Genomic DNA, 24,381 nt, shown 5'->3' with positions numbered 1-24,381 from the left:
CTATGGAAGGTGCGGTTCCTTTCTCCTTTAAAATTGCAGAAAGACAGCAAATGCTATTTTGGGCTTTTTCAAATTTTAAAGAACATGACAGCTAAAAGGTGGAAATACAAGCAGTCCAGCAATTTGTTGAGGAGACACGAAGGTGGAACAAGCCGGTCTAAGGATGAATCAGTTCATCATCTAAAGAGGGTGTCACCTTGCACAGTTCAACTATAAAAGGGGATCAGATTTCGAGCATTTAGCTTCTTTCTCTGAGGCTGGGAACCCAATTTTGCTGGCCTGGGTGAGTTGAACGATTACGGGGCCCTGAGCAGAGGGGAGGTCAGGGGATGGGTGGCGATTTGAGGAGGGGGTCTGCTTGAAAACAGGGAGGGCCGATCAAGATTGTCCCAGAGGTGCAGCGCAGTTCAAACCAGAAATTGCACGGTGGGACTGTACAGCAGAAGAATCTGATAGAGGATTTAGAAAAATCCAGGGCATTCAAAGACAGTCCAGATGGACTACCAGGGAGGCAGGCAGCCCAGGGTCCCAATCCCAGGGTCCCAATACAGCTCCAGTTTGATTCCTGGTCCAATTAGAAATGGATTTGATCCGTGGGCAGAGCAAAGCGGCAGAGACAATTTTGGCACATTTGGAAAAGGCCAAAAGTGATCCCAGACTGAAGGGGCTGGCTCGTTCTGAATCAAGGATGCAATCCCGAAAGGAATCTGATTGCCAGATCCGACTGGATCATCTTGACATTGAATTGTTGGGGGGTTTTTTTACACAGCACGAGAATCCGCTGAGACTCCAAGATGACCTACTTTCTGGACAGCGTCTGCACCATCGTGGGGATCTTTCACAAGTATGCTCAATGGCAGGGCAGAAACCTCACTCTGAACCGGAGAGAAATGAAGATGCTCATCCAGACAGAATTTGCGGAGGTCTTAGAGGTGAGGGAAAGCCACGGGGGAGGACTGACTGGGAGAAGCCCACCATGATGGATTTTAACTACCCAGCAATGCCCTGCTTCTTCCAAGGCAACGTATTTCACCTGCTTGCTGAATTAATCCATGTTCTAGCTAGATCCTATACTATCCAAAATGAATCTGTAAAGGTATGTGGGAAAGACTTGGGAGATGGGGCCAAGAGACGCTGCCAAGGTCAGATAAGAGAGGGCACAGCCCCCAGCTGCATAATGGGTGGAAGAAGAGACTCAGAAAGGAACCACCCTAGTTTCTCGGGCTGTAAAGGAGACAGGGGGAGGACTGTACTTTCAGACTTGCAAGGTTTTGTTAATGTAGCTTTACCATAAAGTAGAATTAGTTTGTCTGGTCGTGTTTTCTGTCTGGTCTAACTAGTAAGGCTGGCAGAATCTTTACATCGTGCTCCTTCGGTGGAAGACGTCAACCCAGACTGGATAGTTTCAGCCTTACACAGTACAATTCTCCCCTTCCCCATCTCCTTTACAGCCCAAGAAACTAGGGAGAGTCCCTTCTGAGTCTCTTTTTCCACCCATTATGCAGCTGAGGGCTATGCCCTCTCTTATCTGACCATTCCCTTGGCAGCATCTCTTGGCCCAGTCTCTTAAGATCTTTCTCACATACCATTAGAGATGGCCATCTATCAGAGATGCTCTAGTGGATCTTACTGTAGGAGCCAGGGTGGACTACAGGACCTCTAGAGTCCCTTCCAGCTCTACGAACCTAGAGACACACTAAGCTGCAACATACACATACACCTCAGGGAATGCATTTAGGCCAAGCAAAGACCAGCATTTGGGGTTGCAGTGATAACAGGGCCCATTTCCCCCAGGGAACTTCATTGGGTGAGCCAACCAATCAGGGATCCTATTGGGCAGGGCAACCCATCTCTGGGTGTCGTTCCACTTAAAATATCATAAATAATAACCTTCAGAGTGAAAAATGTTGAGGTGCTACTCGTAGTTGGAAAGACGAGTTGGTCAACACCCTTTCTTTTTGATTTGTCTCAACTTCCAGAACCCTTGTGACCTGCAGACAGTTGAGTTCACTTTCCAGCTGCTGGATGTCAATGGAGACAGCTTGGTTGACTTTAACGAGTACCTGATTTTCATCTTCCAAATTGCCAAGGCTTGTTACAGCTACCTACAGCCCAGAGAGTATCTTCTTCAAGAGGATGGTAGCAGAGCCCTACATGAGGGAGAACAAGGAGGATCCAAAAGAGACCATTGGCAGCTCCAGGATGAGGAAAGGGAAGAAGACTATGTCCATGAGAGACGAGGTTCTGATCGGACTCCCCTTCGTCCCATGGAGGATAGCAGACGAGGGGAGCTGGGGAAATGCTACCTGCCCAGTGAACCTGAAGAAGAAGAAGAAGAAAAAGAAGAAGAGCGCAACTTCCAAGGACGTGATCGTGAGTTGAGGGATGGTGACAGGAGAATCCATCCATCTTGGGAACACCAGGAAAGGGAGACTGAACGACGGCGCCTTGAGCCCAAACAGCAAGAAGATATTGAGACACCAGAACATCATCAACTGAGACAACGGGAGCCAGCATTGGAAGAAGGCTCCCCACGCCAGTCCCGAAGAAGAAGAAATGACAATGACAGACGTCAAGCTGATGAACACTTGGACAGAGATGAACATCGGGGACGAGAGACTGAGCATCGGGAGGCTGAGGGCAGACTCTTCAGATGTGGCTCTAAAGCCCGAGTGGATCAAGGAAACCATCATGCAGAGTACAATTCTGAAAGAAGTCAAGCATCTTGTGAACCACGAGAATTGGAAGATGGAAGGAGGGACCTGGAAACACACAATGAGCTGAGGACTCGTGCCTTTGAACCCCACGTGACTGATGAGCGCCGAGATCAGATTCGTAACCGTAGGCCAGTAGATGATTATGAGGAGCATCGCCCATTACCCAGAGAAGGTGAGAGAAGATCACAGTCCCATGAAACTGAACACAGAGAGAGCGAGAGGAGGAGACGAGACCACAGTGCCTTTCAATCGAGAGATGATGTCCGTACAGCAAACCAGGCAGAAGAGGAAGAAGTAAGGGGATCTGAAAGGAGACGCGATGAAGATGAGTGGAGCAGACCACGACGACGTGAAGCTTTAAGGAGACCAGAGGTGGAGGAACTGGAACACAGGGAGCGAGAGAGGAGGTCCTATTCACCTGAGCTTGAGAACATGGACAGACGTAACCAACCTCATGAGTCTGAAGGCAGACTCAGAAGGTCCCGTCATCGTGAAGATGAGGAGCGGAGAAGGCAGCAGTTCAGCTGGGAGGAAACCCAAGCAACAGAAAGTAGAAGGAGGAGACCCCGATCCCATGAGCCAGAACCCAGGGACCCCAAATATGGCCGATCTCAAAGATATGAAGAAGAACCAAAGAGAGCTGATCAGAGAAGGCAGCATAACTACGAAGTTCAGTCCCCAGAAAGGGATGTTGCAAGGAGGAGAAGGCTCCAGACTCGTGAATCAGCTGAGAGAGAAGACAACCAGGAGAGGCAACAGTATTATGAACGTGAATCCCGGGGCAGTGAGGGAGACAGGAGAAGGCCTCAGTTATGTTACTCGGAACCCAGAGAGGGTGAGAAGAGAAGGCATCAGCTGACTGACTCAAGAGTTGTTGAAAGGGAACGACTCCAGTCAAGAGAATCAGTAACCAGACCAACACAACGTGACAGGTTTTCTCCATCTGATAGTTCAGGAGAATATGACTGGAGTAGACAACAGATATACGAGTCCAGAGATATTGAACAAAGGGAAGGGAGGAGAAGAAGCTATGATAGAAGAAGCTGTGGCCAGAGACAAATCCAGGGAATTGATATTGATCCAAGAGAAGGTGAAGGGCAAAGAAGAACGAATGCTGAGGCTGGAGATGTTGACCAGAGGCAAACTCAGACACGTGGTGTTGACCATGGAGAGAGTGAACAGCAGAGGAGAACCTCATCACGTGACTCTGGTGATAAAGACATTGACCAGAGGCGGACCCAAACAGATGAGGCTAGCTCAAGAGATGGTGAAGACCAGAGGAGAACTTCATCCCATGACTCTAATACAAGACAGGTCAACCAGAAAATGATGCAGACATCTGACCCTGATTTCAGGGATACTGAAATACCACAACATAATAAGGGGAACGCCCCCCAGCCACGTGAGGTTCCCTCTCTATCCAACCAAACAGGGGACCGTGAATTTGCAGAGGATCTGCTGAGAGACCAAAGACCACCAGAGTCTGGTGAATCTCAACTGTCAAGGAAGCCCAGGCAGCATAAGGCAGAACAAAGCCAGTCCATTCCACGCACACTAGAGCAGAAACAGGCCACAAGAGGGAGCCAATGTTTGTCTGGACCAGAACTGAGAGGTCCCCAGAGAAGGTGGCTGCAGCCCCATCAAACTGAAGCCCAAGAAGGGGAAGCTGGAGTGGAGCAAACCCAACTAAAGGTGGGTTCACCTGAAAGCAAGAGAGCTGCCTCCCAACCAGGTGAACAGCAGACCACTGAGGGCCAGGAAAGCAGGGTCCAGAGGCACCATCCCAAGCCAGCCACCCAAGATGAAGGTGAGTCTGTGGCAGGAAAGGGAGGCAAAGCTCAGGAACCTGCTACTGTCAAACGGCAGCAACTCCAAGCCCAGGGTGCATCCTATGAAGGAGAAGGTCCTCAACCTGAAGTGGAGGGATCAAAGGTGGAGGAAGATGATGAAAATGGCCCACGGGCCCAAGAATCTCAGCCACCATTGGAGGAGGATGACCAGCAAGCCGTCACAGAGAAGCCATGCGACTCTCTGGGCGAAAGCAAATCGTCCGTGGTTTGTAACCCGCTGTACGAATATCTGTTGGCCCAGAAGAAGCAGGAGCAGCCATAGAAGTTGGGATGAAGATGCGAGCTTGAAGCACACCGTGATTCACATCCACCGTTCTTCCTTAGATGTAGATGCTCTTTGATCCTGTTGAGCTTTGTTCTAATCAGTTAATCTAATCAGCTCTAAATCAGCCCTTCTGTTCCAAGGGGATGCACAGCAAAGTGTTACGGGGCCCTGATCCCTTCCCTTACAGATGTATCCACAGAAATATAAACCTGGGGTGAGCAAAAAGTAGGCCTGTCCTGTGGGTTTTCCTCTAATCCGCTGCTCTAATCAGCTCTCGATCAGCCCCTTTGCTCTTCAATGACTCTGAAGCGCCTTCAAAACTCCATAGAAGGTCGCAAGATGAGGAAGGCAAACCAGGAATTCTACCTCGAGTAAGCAAGAAGCAAACGAAGGTCTAGGTGGATAGACCTCCGTGTCCGTAGGCATCTTTCTTCTACTATCAATAAATTCCTCCCGATTGAATCAGCCCATTCTTCTTCTTTCTGTTTCTTTCATCTGCTGGGATGAACGGCGTCCCTTCTTCAGTCCAACTTTGCTTGGGCAGTAGAAACTCTTAGTGCGGGGAGGGGGGGTGTCCTTATGCATTTATTTTCTAAAAAGGAGGGTGATTCCTCAGCTGGCCACGAGATGGAGGGGCAGAGCCAAGGAATCAGGAGGGCTAAAAGCCAGAGGGAATGTTGGTTCAACAACCAGGAGGGTGGAGTTTTTTTTCATTTGCAAGTCAGATCTTGCAATGGGGGGAGGTTGGAATAGATCTGCAGACCGCAAGAGGGAGGGAGATGCGTCTTTCAGCGTCTCTGCCTGTGATTGTGTTCCTCTGGGTGTTGCCACAGGCTCTGATGTCCCCACCCTCCCCTTCTCGTTGCTGGGGAACGCTTTAATCCAGATCTTTGTGCAGGATAGCCCCCCTCCCTCCCGCCTTCCCTGTTTGCACCCAACCGTGCAACTCTTTAGAAATCTCCAGTGGAGTTTTTCCAACACGCAAGAGGGAGGAGGGGAGTTGGCTTATCTCTGAAAAATTCTTCTGAAAAGAAGCCTACTTTTTGCAAACTGTTTCTTCCCTGGGGAGCAGGGGGGACAGAAAATACTTCATTTAATTCATCGAAACCCAGTTTGCACATCTGCCGCACTCACACCCAGAGCTGATGAAAGCTGGGTGGGAGAGGATCCGCTAAGGATGTGCTCTGCAGGACCGAAGGCAGCTCTCTCGGGGTGTCTTTTTGGAAACGCCGCCAAGGTTCTAGTCCTCGTTGTTGTGGAAAAGTTTCTAAAATCTGTAGTTGCTGGCCCGTGGCACATGGCCAAGGTAGACTGTGTCTCATGGAAACCTCCACAAGCCAACGGAAAGATTTGCCAGGATCCAAGTTTTTTTTTTTCCTTTCCAGCAGTTACTCAGAGACGCTGGGAGTTGTAAGATGAGTCACACACGCACGCGCACACACACACACCACCCTTGGCTGGCCCACTTGCACAAAGGAAAATTAGAGCTCTGCAGAAAATGGTTTCCTGCCTTTTTTCAAGCTCTTTTATGGATTGGGAATTTGGGGAAGAATTTTGATCGTAAGCCTATTTTGGCATGCTTCAGTTTAGTGTGAATGTGCAAACTCCCGAAAACGGAAAATGAAAACGTTCAAGGACGTTTCTGTCCACTTCTCTAAAATCGACATTTTGGCATCCACATTTCCTTCCCCGCAGTGTTGGCAAGCAGACTTCCCCTGCCAGAAGGCCTCTTTGCGGGTATGCGTTTCTCCCCTTCCCACAGCTATTTTTCTGCTTATTTTAAGCCCTGCAAACCGCCTAACCAAATTTGGAAACCTGCAGATTCGGCCCCGCAAAGCCAGTTCTGGTTTTCCTCGGGCCCCGGGGAGACCTGAATGGAGAACATGTGCCAGAGGTGGGGGGATTAAAACCAGAGGGGGCAATTTTTTTCTCTGGCTTCCAGGTTCTTGGAGGCATTGAAAATCTGGGGAACTTTCCAGGTGTCCAAAGTGTTGAGCATCCTCCCATATGGATATTGACACGAATCCAAAAACTTTGGAAAGGTTTCCTCCTTCTGCACCTCTGGGCCGAACCATTTGGAAACTGGTTTTCTCCTGGGCCGAACCATTTGGAAACTGGTTTTCTCCTGGGCCAAAAGCATTTGGAAACTGGCTTTCTCCTGGGCCAAACCATTTGGAAACTGGTTTTCTCCTGGCTGAAACCATTTGCAAACTTCAAACTGAAACAGGGGCCGATTTTGAGCAGGTGGGGTTGATTTCCCACCCACTGGTGGTTTCTGCAGACCCAGAGAGAGCAGGCGAGCAGCGCAGGATGAGTTAACAGGATTTGGGAGAACAGCAAAGTCAACTTCTCGAGCGCATTCCTGCGCGAACGAAGCAAGGTGGGGCGCGCCTGCGCTTCGAAGGAGCGTGTCCCGCCGCAATTGCTCAACTGGAAGAGGAGACGCCGCCTGGGCGGGGAAGAGCCGGGCGTTGGCTGAGCCGGGGAGGGGCCGGGCCGTCCCTTCCCCTCCCAGATCCACAGCGCACCGCGACCAGCTCGCCAGCGGCCGCCAACTTTCCGCTCTGCCCGGCCAACTCTCGACCACAGCTATGGTAAGCGCGCCCTCGCCCCTGGGGCGCCTCTGAAACGCACCCAGTCACAGAAGGGGGGATGTCCTTGTCCGCGGGCGGGCCGGTCGCCCTCCGGGAAGGAAGCGCAGGCAAAAAAACAGCGAGGGGAAGTTGGCAAGAAAAGAGGAAAAAATGATGCCAGGGTTGAAATCACGGGAATGGGCGGCGGGAGAGGGGGCCGAGCAGCTCGCCATGTCCGACTTTCTTGCGCCCCTTCGGAATGTTCCCAGCCTTTTCAGCCTGGGCGGGGGCTCCGGTTCCCCTGCCTCCCGGGGTGGCTGGGGATGATGGGATGTGGCGGGCTGGGAGTCCAGGAAAGGTGGGGGGCACCCTCAGGCTGGACAGCGGAGAAGCCCGGCAAGGTGTGGCACCTGCTCAGCCTCCCTTCCCGCTCGTTCGGAAACGTGGCAGGAAATGTGGATTTCCCCCGGTTTTCTCCGCTCGGCCGGGGTCGATCCCGCCTTTCCTGCTCGGTCAGGGGAGCGGACCCCGGCGGGCGGTCGAATCAAGCCTTGCGCGTTTGCATCGCGGTTTCCTTTCTGTTTCCACGGAGGAGGCCGGGGGAAAGGGTGTGGCTGGGCCGGTCGGCAGACTTCCTCTACCCCTTTCAGAATTGCTCGGGGTCCCCTTCTCCAAAACTCTGGCCGGGGTAGATGCTCAGCAGGTGAAGACTTAGGCCGGAGGCAGATCGTTACCGGTTGGATTTCGGCCTGCCAGACAAGGGTTCCGGGCCTCCAAGCGCTGCCCCGGAGAAAAGCGGATCCTTCGTTTGAACCGTGGGACAGGCAGAAGTTAGAGAGGTGGGGTCTCGTGGCTTATCTGCCTTCCCGTAAGATCCTTAGTGGATTTCTGCCTAGACAGCTAATTCCAGTGATCTGTTTGTTAAGTGTGGGTTGCCAAAGAATCACTGCTCCTGTGCTTCGGGGAGTGGTTTATTTGGTAGCTGCCAGCAATAAAAAGATCTGGAAATAATGCTGCTGGCTGATTTTTTGCAAAGTCAGCTCTGAAAGGTGGAGGAGGAGGAGGTCAGCTAGGAAACTGTTACAGATCCAGAAGCAGAACAGGACTAAGAATCCATCACAGCAAGGCATCTCAAATCCTGGGTTACAAAAGTTTTGCAGGCCAGTGGGTGAACCCCTCTGGACATCCTTCTTTAGCTTAAAAAAAGAAAAAACATTCTTGGGGGTTCCCACCATGCACTGAACGTGGCCAAGCTAAAACCCAGAGGGTGGCCAGTCCACCATCTGCTAATCCCGATTAGGGTTAACTTGAGTCCGTCACATGTTTGTCTGGCGGGAGGGGATCAATGGGCTGTGCAAACCCAGAGGGTAAGACCAAATGTCTTGCATGAATCCAGAAAGGTGGCTAATTCAGTAACCAGGAACTGTTGTGTGAATGCAACTGTGCAGTTACTGGGGATGGGAGAGCAATGTAGGTTTCTTCTGTGGCTTCAGGGGTTTAAGTTGCAAGGGCGGGACCAAACTTCTCATCCCACCCACACTCCAGGGCCTCTCATCTGCAGTTGCCAAGTTGTGTATGTGTGTGCGTGCGCACACATTGCCAAATGGGCTATATCTTTAAAAAAGAAAAAACTCAGCTCTCTCTGGCTCCAGCCGTCGGCTGACGTCTTTCCGCCTGACGTTTGGCCTTGTCTGGAAAAAATAATAAGTTCCCGCACAGGCCACTAGGGGGACACAGCAAGGGTGGTTCTGCAAGCCAAAGAACCACAGCCTCTGGGCATGGGCGGAGTGCCCTCACCCAATTCACAGGAGTGCCTCTCCCCTTTCTCCTGCGTATCCTCACCTTTGCTGCCAACCTGTTTGAAAAACCATCTGGAGGTTTAAAAGCAACGCTGTCCTAGGCTTGCACAATGCAACGAACGGGCATCGGGGTATGAACGGGATCCTTCCGTCCCTGAGCCAGAGGCCCAAAGGCCAATGGAACTCCCTTGGATCAGCATAGTCTATACTCCACGGAGCTTGGCTGCTTCTGAGCTGCTTCAGGATAATCCTGAGTGAGTCCAGATGCTACAGACATTCAGCTCCTCCTGTTATCCGGGATCCCTGGTTTCTGTAGATAATAAATCTCCCTTCCTATCTCGTGGGCCAGCCTGTCCTAAACTTTTTGGCACACGTCCCATGAGTGAACCTTTTCCAGGCCCTGAATTTTGTTTTTCCTTCCACACTGAATGACCACAAAATGATGAGATGGGGGGAAAGGATGTTTCACTCCACATTCCCATTTCCCTTTGGGGGGTCTGGCACCCCTCATTCTCAACCAGGCTGGGGACCATGGGAGCCGGAATCTGCCCACACCCAGGCTGTTTCACCCAGGCCCATCAAAGGGGTAAACCAAAGGGGTAACCCCCCCCCCCCAAATAATTCACAGCACCTCTGTCAAATGGGAAAGTGGATTGCTGGGGCGGGTGGCGGCGGAAGGCTTTGAAGATTAAAGCGTGTTTAAATCTGCCCTTTTTAACTTCTGTAGTCTTCCAAATATACCGGTGGCCCCACCGAAACCGAGCGCTGCATCGAATCACTACTGGCTGTTTTCCAGCGCTACGCTGGGAAGGAAGGGAGCAACTGCACTCTCTCCAAGAAGGAATTCAAAATTTTCATGGACACGGAGCTGGGATCTTTCACAAAGGTACAATTTAATCTATCTATCTATCTATCTATCTATCTATCTATCTATCTATCTATGAATGATGCAGCCGGGGAAGTTTTTAGGATTCAACCTGGGAATCGTCCTTTGTGGACATGGGCTCCCCTAGTGGTGAGACAAAGAACTGCAAACTGGGATAGCCGCTTAGGCAACTGAGACGGACGCCTAGCGCGTGTTTTTACTTGACTGTGGTCGGAACCAGGCGAGGGACGGATCAACCAGCAATTTCAAGAGACATTTTGGGTGCTGTTTCCAGGCAGGCCCAGTTTCCCATGAAAAATGCTGAGATTTTATCACTTGATGACTTGTGTGAAGGCCCGGTTACAGTATAGCAACGGAGCGTAGTCCAGGATGACGATATTTTCTTTTATCAACAGCTGGAACATTTGGCAGGGGAGGCATTTGCACCCTCAAGAAATCCATTTCGGGGGTCCAAAGAGGCCCAGCTGATCTCCCGTGATCTTTTTTTGTGCTTTGCAGAACCAGAAAGATCCAGGCGTCATTGACCGCATGATGAAGAAGCTGGACATGAACAGCGACGGGCAGCTGGACTTTTCTGAGTTCTTGAATCTGATCGGAGGACTGGCAGAGGCCTGCCACAAACACGCGATGTCCTCGCCCACCAGCGCGTGCCACAAGAAACCGTGAAGGCATCCGGGCCATTTCAAGCCACGTCGTCCGAAACATTCCAAAATCGGTGAATTCCGTAAGGTCCTGATCGAGAACGGTGTGCGACGTCCTTTACTTTTTTTTCTTTTTTAAATTTGAATAAAATCAAGAATAAAGCAGATGTCTGGTTGTCTGTGGACCAATTAGCAGGGCTACTCATTTCCAGCACCGGGGAAGTCAGCCTTGGAGAAAAGGAATCGTTCAGGAATGCCCCCTCCGAATCCCTACCCCCAAGGGCTCGGCTTTTGTTTTAAAAATAAAGTTTCTAGCCCTCTGTGTTTAGGGAAAGCGCAAAACGAGATTGCAGGTAGGATTCTAGCTTGCAGCCAGGGAGCGGATTGCTGTTCAGGCGTTCAAGAGGTCTAGTCCTGGTGGATTTTATTTATTTCTTTTAGACTCTCCAGTGGGACTCCTTGCAAGACGTAAAGTTCTCTGCTGCCTTGGGTAACGCTGAAGGAGAATCAGGCATATTTGCCAGCAAAAAAATGATTTCCGCAATGCTGATGTTCAAAAATCGGATGCAGACATCTTCCTCCATGGGCCATACCAGGTTGAGCCACTAGGGGGCAGTGTCACATATATAGATGAAGATACAGAGATAGACATAAAGATATATTCAGTATTCCAAAATGAATTTCAATCACAGGCAAAACACACCCCAGATACAAAACCAGGCCTCCAACCTCCCCGAGCAAGGAGTCCTGGGAAAAATACTTTGGAATGATTTAAAAAAAACTTTCCCCTGGGTTCCTAGTTTGTCGTTTGGGATTTCAGGGCCAAACTCTGTCTCTGGGGCAGAAGATGGGTGAGAGGAGGGGGGGGAAAAGCTCGATGCTTTTTACTTTATCATCTCTGTGATCCTCTTTTGAGGAAGCAGGATGGTCTGGGCAAGTTTCTGGAGAAGACAGTCCCAAGTGACCTAAAGCTAATGCTGTTTATACTCCTGGAGGAAAGTTCTGGAGATGTTTCCACCAAGTCCGGTCAGCTTGGACGTGATCCTTCTTTGCAGGGAGGAGTTCATGGATGCAATGAAATGTAAGGAAGGGATTCCATTAAATGAGTGCTATTAAAGCGGTGGGGGCTTCAACTGGTGGGAACGGTCTGCCCATGGAAGTGGTAGGTGCTCCATCTTTGGAGGCTTGTAAGAAGAACCTCTCGTAGAAGGTTGAATTCTTTCCTTCTGCACGTGGTAGCCCCAGATGACCCTTGGGGTCCCTTCTAATTCCCCCATTCTGGAAAAAAAAACTGGCATTATTGCAGATCAGAAGGCATAACGAAGTCCCCCCAAGTTCCATTTCTATCTTCTTTCCATGGCCAATCTTTGCAACCCCCAGGCGGTGTTGTGTGCATCAGAAGTCATAAAAAAGAAAGGAAAAAAAACAGGTATTCCAGAAATCCAGCAAACTTCTCATCTGCCAGAGCTGTTTTCTCAGTGACCTCCCCAGGCTGCATTGCCAGAAAGCCAGGGTGGGTCGCTCAGAGTTTCGGCTGCTTGTCACCACTGGTGAATAACGACCGTGCCGCTGAGACTTGGCACCTGGAAGATGCAGATGCTTTGTTTCCAACTCCTCCTCCAAGCTGGCACCGGCCTGCTGCAGGTCGAAACCAAACCCAGAAGTCCACCCCAAAGGGTCGGCGTGCCAAGCCTGGAGAAGCAGAAGCAGAGTTGCTCCAGAACTCCAATTTTCTATAATAAAAGCGAAGGAGTTCTTCTGCATCCAGGACCGCTCCGCCAGGCTTTAAAGGAAGATCTGATGGTCTAGGATGGTGGAGCTGAAGTCCACGCCTCTTCCAGCGGCCAAGGTTGAGAAACACCTGTCTAGGATCATCTGTGTTCATGCAGCCTACTAAACTGGGCAAAAATAAAGCAGAATACGTCATTTGTGATGGGAACTCAGCCCCTATTGTAACACCAGCCAGTAGATGAAATTCCTATGACTGCAATTTTCCATGTTTTCCCTTGCTTCCTTTCCAACACCCGTTTGTGCCGGAAAGAAAGATTCAACCATTTTCCCCCCACTTCTTCCTGTTGCCTGGATTTTTTTCTCTGCGCTCACTCCCACACAAGAGGGCTATACCAGGTAAGACAAAGTTTGGCTCACTGATTGACAGGTGTGTGTGGGGGGGCGGTATTCTAGATCCACCCAGGAGCAGAAAATCCACGGAGACTTGCCTTCCAAGACAAGCTTTGTTTCCAAAGAAAAAATGTTTGGGGCCACCACCACCATCCCCCAGCAAGGCAACTTATGGGCCAATTTGAAATCTCTTGCACAACTCATCCTTGGCACATAACACAAGGATTAGTAAACCTCTTTGCATCAGAGTCATACTTCCCTCTGAATGATATAACCAGCTGGGCATTACATAAAAACCAGTCTTAGGATGGGTGCCTGGCTTTGCTCATTTTTTCCTCTTCCCTCCTCATTTAGTCTTCCTTTACTGCCATGCCTCAAATAGCGTTGCCTGCCCCATTTGGCCAAAGCAGGACTTTCAATGCTTCACAACAAGAAACAGAGCCGGTGGCATCCACAGCCATCTTATGTGGGAGCACAAACCCACGTGGAAATTGGGAAGTCAACAGAACCATTTTTTCTGGCAGAAAGAATACGCGAGAAACAACACCCAGAAAATATCTCAGGGTTTGACTGGAGTGTTTCCAAGGCAGCTGGAAGCCAAGTGATAACAGCTGTTTGATGGAGGCTTGGAAAATGCAGATGTGTGTAAACCGAGGCAGGCTAAAGACGTGGCAACCAGGACAGCCAGCCTGGACCAAACCTGGTGCATTTGAGGGAGAATTAAGGAGGTGTCAAAACAGAGGCCGAGAAGTGTGCCAGACCCACCCCCAACAATGCCAGGGCTCCATGCCTTGCTCCGAACAAGGCTGGCAAGGTTAGCTGATCGATAACCCCCTGCCCCACGTTAGCAGACGACTTCTAAACCCAAAGCCCGTTTAGCCGCGAGATTTGATCTGGAGCCGGTCGGAGAGAAATTCCCAGCAAAGTGGGATATAAAATCGGGAACGACTGGGGGGGCCAATAAGAAATGCCCACCCCCAACGCGATTTGGATTTACTGGGGGGGAGAAACGGGCTGTTGGGTGATTGGCAGAGGCACCGTCCAGGGAACATGAAATGAAACACACACGCACATTTTTATCAATCTTAGTTGGTGCTGCTGGAAGTTCCAAAGGTGAAAATCCGGAAGAAATTGAGGAGGGAATGTTGTCCGGGGCCCGGTTTCGTGAACTTTTTTATGACGATGATGAGGCTGTTATCTGATCTCTTGAAAAGCCTGCCAAACGAGCCCAAACAGGTTTTCTTCTTCTCCTTTCTTCCCCCTCTTTGTTCCCTAGGTGGTCTTAGCTGGATATCCAAACTCAGCCGAGTCACGTGGGACAGCAGTGGGGGGGCGAGGGGGCGGGGGGCAGATCCTGGCATTACGAAAGAATCTACTGCCCCCAACGGAGGACAGAGAGGCTCAGACCAAAATGATGGTGCTGTTCTGTTGACTTGCCCAGCTGTCTTTCCACCGTGGTCGAGTTTATGGGGCGCTTCCTTCGCCGTAGCAAGGCGGGGGGGGTGATCGCTCCCGAACGAACTCACCCAACGAAACAAATTTAGGGGTAAGGGGCTTCCCTGGACCACATGCTCCTCCTCGGTGGGGTTTGGGGGAGGAGGGAAAAGCAGGGTTAAAAGGAAACCCCTAATTTTGGAGCAACTCCTGACAGTCTAGACTGGGATCATTCAAAGGGGCAGAAAAGGATTCAGACACTTTGGATAAAGAGCTTTACGGTAGACAAGCTGAGAAGCCATTAAGAAAGAACTCCAGTGCCTGCTACGTCTCAAACGCCAGCCCTGTTTATAGCGAAATGAAAGTTCAAATCAGCGTGCAAATCGTGGGCCTCTTTCTCCCATCCGAGCTCTGCCGCAGAATGACAGCCCGTTCTTTGGCACAGGAGCTCCTCTCTCCATCTTTCTGCTTCTGTCTGTCTCGTTTGGGTCACGGACAGATCTGATATCAGGTTGTTTCCCTCAGACCACGTGTGAACAAATGCTCGCACCCACCTTGGTTGAGCCCGAAAAGTGAAGAAGGATCGAGTCTTGGATGGGAGGCCACAAGAAAATCCCAGGGCTGTAGACCAGACTGGGACTTACACAAGCAACATCCTAAAAGAAGACCAGGGGAAATTCCTTTGGGATGGCTGTAATATTAGGAAACGGGGTCCCCTTCCCAGAGACCCCTCAACCAAGGAAAGACAGCTTTACTCGATCTTCCTGGAAATGCTTCCGTGTGACACAAACTGCATTCGTCCTCTGTTCATCTGGGTGCCTTGCTAAATACCCAGCTGTTTCTGCTTTCTGTACTGAGACAGCATATCTTTTCTGACCCTGAACCCTGGAAAAATGCCTCCCCCTTCTTCCAAATGTCTGAACGGGGCGTAGGCAAGCAGAAACACAGGCGAAGCAGCCAAGAATAACACGTGAGTTTGCATCTCACTCTGCCCTCGGTGATGGAATTCAGGAATGCAGAGGAGGAAAACAGGTGGCAGGGCTGGAAAGGTTGGGGGGGGACCGAGAATGCAGGATAGCTGTACCTCCTGGGAGGGAGTTTGCCTTGGGGAGCCCCCAACTTTATTTCAAGCACCCCTGCTAAGAGCACTCTATCTGGCTGCTTTGGAGCAGGGCATCTCTGATGTTTAGGATTCCCCCCGACAATCTGCCTTTCACTAAGGGGAAACCCTGATTCTACGTACAAGTGTGCCTCATCTTTTTTCTCCAGGGTGTAGAAGAAGGAGCTGACACTCCAGGCCGAAAAGGGGAAGGAGGGGAAAGCCCATCGCAATTTGAGGAAGCGAGGCTTGGTGGCCAACGTCGCAATTTTTAAACTGAATTTCCAGGCCTACGTTTGGCTTCTGGTAGCAAGGCGATGCAGGACCCCAGTGGCCTGGATGATGGTGGACGGGCATTGAGGCGCTGAGAGAGGCCTGAGGGGAAGGCGAAGGGGTTAAGAAAGGATTTGGAAAGGCGATTGTACAGTCCAGCGCCTGTTTCTGGACCTGGCCTCCCTCACAGGGCTGGCCATCGGAGATTTGGTCCTTGGCTAGCCTCTGACTTTGTGCCTACTTTGCAACTGGCAGAGGCTCAGCTGTTAAAGGGGAGCTAAGAAGAGACTGCTGCCTGGAGCCACTAAGCTGGGGCTGGGATTTGGATGGGAGACCCCGAAGAGATTCCAACGTCTCTAGATCGGGGCGGGGGCCTCCGAAACGCAAGGCTGTGCCCCCGCGGAGCTGGCCGAGGAGGAAGCGCCCCTGTAAGGCCGTCTGCAGTTGCCTGGCGCCCAGCCCGCTACGGCTGGCACCGAGGCCCTGGCACCGCTCCAAAGGTGGCTTCTCCTCCTGCGCGGCGGCTGGCGATGCGAGTCCGGCTTCTCCGCCCCCTGCCCGGCCCAGCCCGGCCCAGCCCAGCCCAGCCTGGCGAGAGCTGCGGAGGCGGTGGCTGGACGGCCTCACTCTCTCTCTGCCAGCCGTCGCTCCAGGCTGCTCGCTCCGACCCGGCCCGCGGGTGAGTCTCTCTCGGGCGCGCCGCGCGCAACGGGGAGCGCAGGGAGGGCGCGCGTAGAAGCGGGACGCGCGGCTCCCTGGGCCCGCGGAAGGGGGTTTGCTCTCCCCTCCCGATCCTAAAAAGGCGGGGGGGGGTCTCTCCTCGGGGGAGGGGGCCGCGGTGGAGGGAGGCGCCCCCAGACCTCTGCGCCCGGGGCGAATTTCGCTCTGTAGCCCGCGGGAGACCCACGAACATTGGGGAGAAGGGGAGCAAGCGCACGGCTCGGCAGGCGAGCTCAGAAAAAGCGCACTTCGGGTCAGGGTGTGGCCGGGGTGGGGGTGGACTCTGTGTACGTGTGTGCCCGGCTGTCCTGGTGGAAGAGCGCCACGGGGTGGGGGGGCTCCGCTTTGCGCCCTGACGTTGCCGACGGGTTCTGGGGGGCCCTTCCATTTTCTGAGAGGCGTTTTCTTTGGGGTTGCGGGCGGGGGGAGGCGGGTTACGCCCTGCGCTGGGCAAGTGGGTCTGCTCCCCCCCCCCTTTGCATTGGGCAACAGCCGAAGCGAAGCGAAGCGCTGCGCCCCGCGGAAGCAGAGACCCCGATTGAAAGGCAGAAGCTTGGCGACCGCCTTTCAGTTTTAGGTCTTCCGCCCTCCCCGGGAAGGCTTAGAGACGGAGCTCTGCCTGGGCTGCAGAGCAGGTGTGCCGCTGGAAGGGCGACAAGATGCTAGTCCTCAGGGTTCCTAACGGGAACGGAAGCATCGAGTTTTCCCCAAGTTAAGCCCCCGCATTTATGTGCCGTGCAGTGACTTTCTCCTGGGGGCTTCTGCACTGGGGCACTCCGGGCCACAACATTTTAAGAATCAACAAATCCCTTTGGGTTGGTCGGATGTGTGTAGGGTGGGGCGGGGTGCGTGTGCGTGTGTGTGGGTTTGGCTGACAACGGCCTCTGCTTTTTCTTCTCCCTTTTCTTTCAAAACGCCTTCCTTGGAGGACCCTGCCCTGCCAGGGCCGTTAAGCATCTGGATTTCCATCCACTCTCCAGTTCTGGTTTGGAAGCGAGGTTTTTGGGCAGGAGGGGACCGAAGAGTCTCAGGGTGGGTGGTGGTTTTTAAGTTCCTGCGTTGGGGGGGGGGGGCCTACGGAGAGGTGGCTGGTAAGATTGTCAAGTTGAAAGCGGGGGGGGGCGGGCAGGACAGGAAACAGCGGGCCCACTGCAGCAAAAACCAGATGAACATAAAAGAGCGGGTGTTTCTCTCGTTCCTTTCAGTGACCTACATAAGATGGCGTAAAGCCACATCTGGGAGTTCCTCGCCTGCTCTCAATAGAAGGGATCCCTCAGATCTGGGATAACCTAGCCTGGGCCCACCCCCTCTGCCCCATTTTAGAAAGCCGATGGGTGGGGCTTGGAAGCCATCAGAAAACGCATCTGCTTCGCAAACAGGCTGGCCTTGGCGGGAGGCGTTTTGTGCTCCAGCTGGGGGCAGAAAGGCCTCAAATGCCAGGCTGAAAGCGCCCGGGGTGAACTATGCTCTGCAGCCCGTGGGAGACCCACTGCTGCTTGGAACCCAGCCTCCAGCTTCCCTGGGGAGGGGTTCTTAGAGGTAGACTGCCTCTGCGCGTGGAGGTTCCATCTTGTGTTGCCCCGCCTTGCTAGATCAAGACGCTGCTTTCCCCCTGGGTAAATAGGGCATCACTCACCTTGCAGCCACCGAGAGATGGCCTGGGAATTTTCTTTCCGCCCCGTGCCCTTTCGAAAGCCGCTTGAGCTAACGCATCTGTGGCAGCTTCTAGTGGCAAGGAGTTCCACAACCAGGTGAAAACGCAGCTGCCTGGCCCACCCCTGAATCTCTTCCCGCTCCGTTGCATTGTTAGCAGGGTGGAACAAGCAGCGAGCCCCTTCTTGGCTACCGCAACACGCACACACCCTGCTGAAAATTGGTGGCACGATTTCCCAGTATTTAGAGGCAGGATACAGATGAAAACTGAACTAACCCCACCCTTGGCTAAACAAGGCTTGGGGACCGAGAAATCTCCCCCCAGCCCAGCAGACGCCAGTAGAAAAGAGGAAGATAAACTCCATCGGTGCTGCATCGCTCCTCCACCATCCTTAGCCGGGCCAAAAATTTGCAGGTTTTCGTTTTGCCATTTTTCTTGCAAATGTTGCCCTGATCCGAGGGCTGGACTGGATGGCCTTGAAGCTCCCTTCCGACGCCTGCACCGGGCGATTCAGGGTGGATAAACCTCCCTGACATTGCAGCAGAGTCAGAACGGCAGCAGAATTAATCAACTGGTCTTTGAAATGGGACGTTCCCTAAAAGTCAACACGGCTTGGGTGGTGTGTAAGGCGCTGGTTTGGTAATGTTTATCCAGCGGGGAGGGAAGTTTGACTCTATCTCTGACAAGAAGCCTCTAAATTATCTTGCAGTCTTAGCATCCATACCATCCCGTTCAGCACAGCGGCAAAAAATCAGCAGCAGTGCCGGGGAGTGGTTTGAGTCGGCCAGCATAATTAACTGCGTTTGTTAATGAAGCCTCCAGCTTTGGGAGCAGTCTACCTTCCCAGTTTCTGGGAAGCCTCGGAGGGAGAGGGGGTTGCTTTCTCCCCATCCTGCTGGTCAGCTTCCCAGGGGCAACCATGAGCCCCAGCACGCCATTTTTGCAAAACGGTGCAGATACCCAGTCAACTTTAAAAAAAATAGGACATTCCTATCGCTTGTCCATAACCAATACATAGGAATCTGGGCTTCTAAATCAGCCTTTGGTTGGGATCGGCACGGTCCTCCCCAACCTGCTAGGGAGAAGGAGTTTCTCCTGGCTGTCGTCCTGAGTGGCTAGGTTTCTAGGTGCAGGAAGCTTGAATTTCACCCCCCTCCCAAAACAGAAGATAAAAAGAAAATGAGCTTGGAAGGATTTTGTCATCTGATGGAAAGAACATTGCTTTGATGTTGTTGGTCTCCTTCTTGAGCTCTGGAGTCTTGGAAAGGTCGGATGGAAGATGTTGGAAAGGTGGTCGTTTTGGGGAGTCGGGGGGGGGGTTCTGAATTTGTGGCAGATCCTGTCTCTGATCTTTGCTCTGATCTTTTCTGATGCTGGATTCAAAATGTTCCCTAAACGTTTCTTTCTCTCCCTGCACAATGCGGGGACGTTGCGAGGTGTCCTTGAAGAGGCTGAAGGCCTCCATGCTGGCTGTTTAGAAATCTTCCGCGCTGCACCTCCCGGGGTTGGCCAGCATTTGCATCTGGCAAGGCAGCCTTCTGAGTTTAAGAAATGCCACACCCAGCCAGCTAAACCTTGGAAAATCCATCACTCCTAGCCAGAAGAGGCTACATGACAACTCCGTAGCGTAGATGTCTTTGAAAGAGGTGGAGGAAGCATCAAATTCTGTTGCCCGATGGGTGTAAACATCTTTGTTTCTTTCATTTGAGGCTTGGGTGACAAAGGGGTGCAGGAGAAAGGGACACAGGATGCCAGTGAACTTTCATGAGTATGGGTGGAATTGCATACGTGGGCCAAGCAGGATGAGCTGTGAACTTGAGTGACTTTGGAAAAAATAAGATTTGGACCCCCCCAGGCTTGCACTTTTAAGAGCGCTCGACCACTTAATGCAGCAAGCTGACACACGAGAGTTATTGCTGTTGTGCTTTGAAAAGGTGTATTTGCTCAGCTGTGAATAGAGGAAAAAACTCAGGTACAACAAACACGGGGGAATCTGACCGTTGGGTTTCTCGGACGTAGCTGGACGGATCGCTGGTCCAGAGCCGAATTTAAAATTGGGGGCCACGCAATGCAATATCTTTGCAAGTGTCTAGGTGATTTATTCCCCCCGGAAGATTTTGTTTTTCTCTGATTTTAACATTGCACGAAGCCCGTTTTCGTGCTTCCCCGAAAAGAGGTGGGCATCATTTAATAAGAGCGGGGAATAAGACTGTAGATTTTTAGCCAGAGGGGCCTCCAAAAACACGGCCTGGAATTTGCAAAGGCATCATTGCATTCATGTTTGCATGGCGTACATTGAAAAACCAACCTGGGGTTGCAGCAGACGGGCAGATGGCTTTCAAGGAGAGGTTTAAAAGGAGCAAGGCGCTAGCCCTTAAGAGAGCAACGCGGGTGACTTTAGGCCCGATCGAGTTCAGCATTGAGAAATGCACCAAAAAAACAAATTGCCCCGTTCTGGTTTATTCTGCATCCTTGTTTCTCAGCCTTGGCGACTTGAAGACGGGTGGACTTCAACTCCCAGAATTCCCCAGCCAGCTGGGGAATTCTGGGAGTTGAAGTCCACCCGTCTTCAAGTCGCCAAGGCTGAGAAACATGGATCTGCATTGTAAAATGCATGCTTTCTGCAAGTCTAGATTGTTCTTTTTTCCTTCGGTGCCAAAGGCCTTCTCCGGGGAGATTGGCAGCCGACAAATGCCACGCCCTTTGGCTCGGAGGAAACAGCGCTGGGACTGCAGCAGAAGCCGGAAAAGTGGGCGAGGTGCCCAAAAGCTCTGCTTACTCATTGCAACCACCAGGAGGGGGACCTCCCCCTCCCCGATCGGCCCTCCGCACCCCTTCCAAGCCAGCTTCAACGAACACCCCTGCGGAAGGAACACCCGGGAGGAAGTCAGCCGGGTGCCCTTGCAGTGAGGCCACGTTGCTTCCCGTTGGTAAGGCTGCCGGTCTGCAAAAGATCGCCTTTCCATCTCCGGGTGATTCTGCAACCGTTCTGCTACAGGAGACGCTTTGAAGAAAAAGAAAGGAGAGAAACCGTTGCAGTTTTATGATTTTAAGTTGCTCCTTTGGAATGCTGGAAAATGCCATCCTTGCCAGTGCGAAACCGGGCACCGCAATCCAGCTGGGGGAGTTCTGGCCCTGCAAAGGAGGTTTTTTCCAAGAATAGGAAAGAACTAGCCGCGTTTGTCCTCCCAGGATAGTCCTGTGTGAAAAGGTTCCCCAGTTTAGACCCAAAGTTGCAAAAACGCCTTTATTGCCCAGCGGTTAAAAAAAACAAAACAAAAACAGCTGGAATTGAAGCGAGCCCTTTTGCTTGACCAAAAAACGCTCTCCTAAGCCTCCCACGCAGCGTTGTGTTGCCATTGCAACCTCCAAATCACAACAAAGAACAATGTACCCAACGTGCCAAATTACAAAGCCTTCGGTGTATCCAACTTTCAAAATAATAACATGGCAAAGAACGAGTTTTCGGTGGAGTTTTCTTGGAGACGGAGGGCACCGGAAAGCCCCCGTGGGCTTCCAAGCACCCAGAGTTTGCAAGTGAGAACAGAGCAGTCCTTGATTGAGGTGCACAACACACAAAGGCGCACGGTTTCACCTTGCCGCAAGATGTGACCGTTCCCGAGAATTCTTGTTTGAAACTGCTCTCGGCGTCCCAGGTTTCCCGAAGAGGGAGATCGGCGAATGCTTTTTTGCACTAAACAGAATCTCTCTTTCCCGTTCCATTTCTCCCACCACGAGCTGCAAATGCCAAAAATTCCACTTTGCAACCGTGGGGCACAGGGTGTGGGGTGCACCTGGCCCTTTTATTTAAACAGAAAGGTGGGTCCTAAATTCTTATGTGTATTACGAGCAGGGATGAGTCATTCCAAAAGAGAAGGAACGGATTTGGTAATCTTCAACCACAGGGCTTGTACTATGCTCATTCTTTGGAGCATGGATCACCATCCCAGTGGGGTCATGGGAGCACGTCTACAGCGCCCTTCCCTCTGCAATGAGTCATCGGGTTACACCGGTGTGTGAACAGCGGCAGATGGACTTTATCAAAACGGTGCATGGTCAGGATGAGCTTTGCCCAACGTCAGACGCGGCCGTTCGGTTTTCTGCCGTCCAGAAGGCCCCCAGCAGCTTAGAAACGGGTGGATCCTTTGACTCTTTCCCAAAGAAAGCAAGCACAGAACGATCCCTCCTGCCAGCCAGCGAGGGGAGGAATGTGAGAGGTGGGTGGGTCCCTGAGTTACGACCGCCCACAGCCAGGCCCCTCTGTCTCTACAACGGGTCGCATCGATGTTTCGCAGCGGTTTTGTGGAAGGAACGTGGAAGGAAGGGGAGAGGAACAGAATTTGGAAAGGGGAGGGAGGAGACGTTGGCGCGGTTCCCAAAGGGGAGCGTTACCCTTCCGAAACGAAACCAGGTTTCTAGTCCCTATTGTGGCAGAGATCTTTCTGCAGTCAGAGATGCGGGAACCCAACTGCCGAGGGAGGAACTTGGTGTTCGGTGACCTTCCGAGGATTGATTCAGAGGATGCAAAGGGTTTGTTTTTATAAAGAAAAAAGGGCAAAATCTGCATGCTCCCTCAGTTTGCATGATACATCCAGGCTTGGCAGTTGGAACGCGAACGCCTTTTATGACGCAGTCCTATCCATTCGGCTCTGCGCTGCTCAATAGCCTTTGCTCCAGATTAGGACTGGGTTCAAGACAGGGATATGGTGGTCCTAAAATTCCAGGGGAACAAGGGTTGGGTCTATTCTGTGCAAACTTCTCCAGCCCCCCTGATTTGATGGGGGGAGAAAAACCAACCACACTCTTTTGTTCCTTCCTTAGACTTGCTCTGCTTCCTTAGATCCCCGCCAAGATGCCATCCCAGCTGGAGCACGCTATGGAAACAGTCATGTTCACCTTCCATAAATTTGCCGGCGAAAAGAACTACTTAACAAAAGACGATCTCCGGCAGCTGATGGAAAAGGAGGTTCCAGGATACATGGAAGTGAGTGAGAAAATACAGAGATTGAGGAGGGACAGGGGGATTTTTTGTGGTTTTTTTCCCAGAATGCAAAGCTTTCGAGAATCAGGTGGGCAAGAAGCTCGTATTTGGGTCCTCCCAACAGCGCCCGCTGTAGGTTCTGCTTCCCCTGGATTTCAGGATGAATATCCTGAGATGTTCAACCACCCTCCTGTTGGCTTCAGTAAGAGGGCATCTTTCTCATCTTCAGAATGAAGGAAGAGAAGAAAACCTTCCTCGCCCAGGTCTAGCACCTTGAGATTCCAACCTGTCTGGAATCCTCTTCTTTGCCGGATAAATATGCACAGCTCCAAGGCCGTTCTTATCTCTGGTGGGCAGGGGTGGTGTGGTCTGGGCTGCCTTCTGGAGCTCAGAAATAGAAGGGATGGTGGTTGGTCCTCCTGAGAACCATCCCTGGAGAGAACTGTCCCCATAAAATGAACACACATTTTAAAAATTCTTTCTCCTCCTCCTCTTTCTCTTCCTCCATCCTCCTTTTCTCCTCCTCCTCCTCCATTTTGATCATCTCACCCTCATCATCTTCTTCTCATCTCCTCCTCCTCCATCATGACAATCTCTTCATCCTCCTTCTCATCATCTCCTCCATCATGATCATCTCATCTTCTCCTTCTCCTCCATCATGATCATCTCATCTTCTCCTGCTCCTGCTCCTTCATGATCATCTCATCTTCTCCTTCTCCTCCATCATGATTCTCTCATCCTCCTCCTCTTCTCCATCATGATCATCTGCTCATCCTCCTTCACATCTTCTCCTTCTCCATCATGACCCCCCCCTCCTCTGCTTTTTTAAAACCCACTTCTAGAACCAGAAGGACCCCATGGCCATCGACCGGATCATGAAGAACCTGGAGGAGTGCCGAGATGGCAAAATCAGCTTCGAGGGCTACCTGTCTCTCTTCGCCGGGCTGACCAACGGGTGCAACGAGTATTATATCAAGAAAATGAAACCAACGGGGAAGAAGTACTAAGCAGAGGAGGCACAGCTTGCTCTTCCCAAACACTGACGGCGCATGGTGGCACAGCCGGGCCTCGAGAGCTGCAGCGGTGCCCGCCGAGCCCACCCAACCCGCCTGCCCGCTTCCCCATCCAAAGCCAGTTCGTTCTGCTTCGAAGTGACCCACCTTGTCGTAGGCCTAACAACCCGAGCTGACAACGTAGAGGAGAATCTAACCCCTAATAAAATTGTGAAAACCAGCTACACACAGAGACCACCCAGTCTCCACCAGAAAATACGCTTACTTTTTCCTTATGCTGTGTCCTCGGCCAAAAAATAAAACATTTTTTTTTGTATCGGCGTGTCTATTCCATTATTGTTACTATTAATAAAAC

General features: G+C 51.7%; 3 protein-coding genes across 4 annotated transcripts; all 3 read left to right on the top strand.

Annotated features, from left to right (window-relative positions):
- The first annotated feature begins 794 nt into the window (after window positions 1–794).
- Window positions 795–4,829, top strand: LOC148216349 (uncharacterized). The gene is made up of 2 exons (XM_088137519.1): window positions 795–932; window positions 1,980–4,829. Exons 1-2 carry the CDS (start codon window positions 795–797, stop codon window positions 4,827–4,829), a joined length of 2,988 nt encoding a protein of 995 aa, XP_087993645.1.
- Window positions 4,830–7,268: 2,439 nt separating this feature from the next.
- Window positions 7,269–10,898, top strand: S100A11 (S100 calcium binding protein A11). Its single transcript, XM_007428802.2, has 3 exons — window positions 7,269–7,426; window positions 9,932–10,090; window positions 10,589–10,898. Exons 1-3 carry the CDS (start codon window positions 7,424–7,426, stop codon window positions 10,754–10,756), a joined length of 330 nt encoding a protein of 109 aa, XP_007428864.1. The 5' UTR covers window positions 7,269–7,423; the 3' UTR covers window positions 10,757–10,898.
- A 5,302-nt stretch (window positions 10,899–16,200) lies between these two features.
- Window positions 16,201–24,342, top strand: S100A10 (S100 calcium binding protein A10). Of its 2 annotated transcripts, none has more exons than XM_088137186.1 (3): window positions 16,201–16,337; window positions 22,854–23,016; window positions 23,856–24,342. In XM_088137186.1, exons 2-3 carry the CDS (start codon window positions 22,885–22,887, stop codon window positions 24,018–24,020), a joined length of 297 nt encoding a protein of 98 aa, XP_087993312.1. In that variant the 5' UTR covers window positions 16,201–16,337; window positions 22,854–22,884; the 3' UTR covers window positions 24,021–24,342. The 2 variants fall into 2 exon arrangements, with proteins under 2 accessions (XP_087993312.1, XP_087993313.1); XM_088137187.1 differs by having other exon boundaries at window positions 16,214–16,337; window positions 22,873–23,016.
- The last annotated feature ends 39 nt before the right edge of the window (window positions 24,343–24,381 follow it).

The sequence above is a fragment of the Python bivittatus genome, unplaced genomic scaffold (assembly GCF_059951505.1).
Source record: "Python bivittatus isolate LINGU-HERP-01145 unplaced genomic scaffold, Pbiv_v1 ctg000180_np1212, whole genome shotgun sequence".
NCBI lineage: Eukaryota > Metazoa > Chordata > Lepidosauria > Squamata > Pythonidae > Python > Python bivittatus.
Note: the sequence above shows the minus strand (reverse complement) of the source record. Positions and strands in the feature narration are given on the sequence as shown.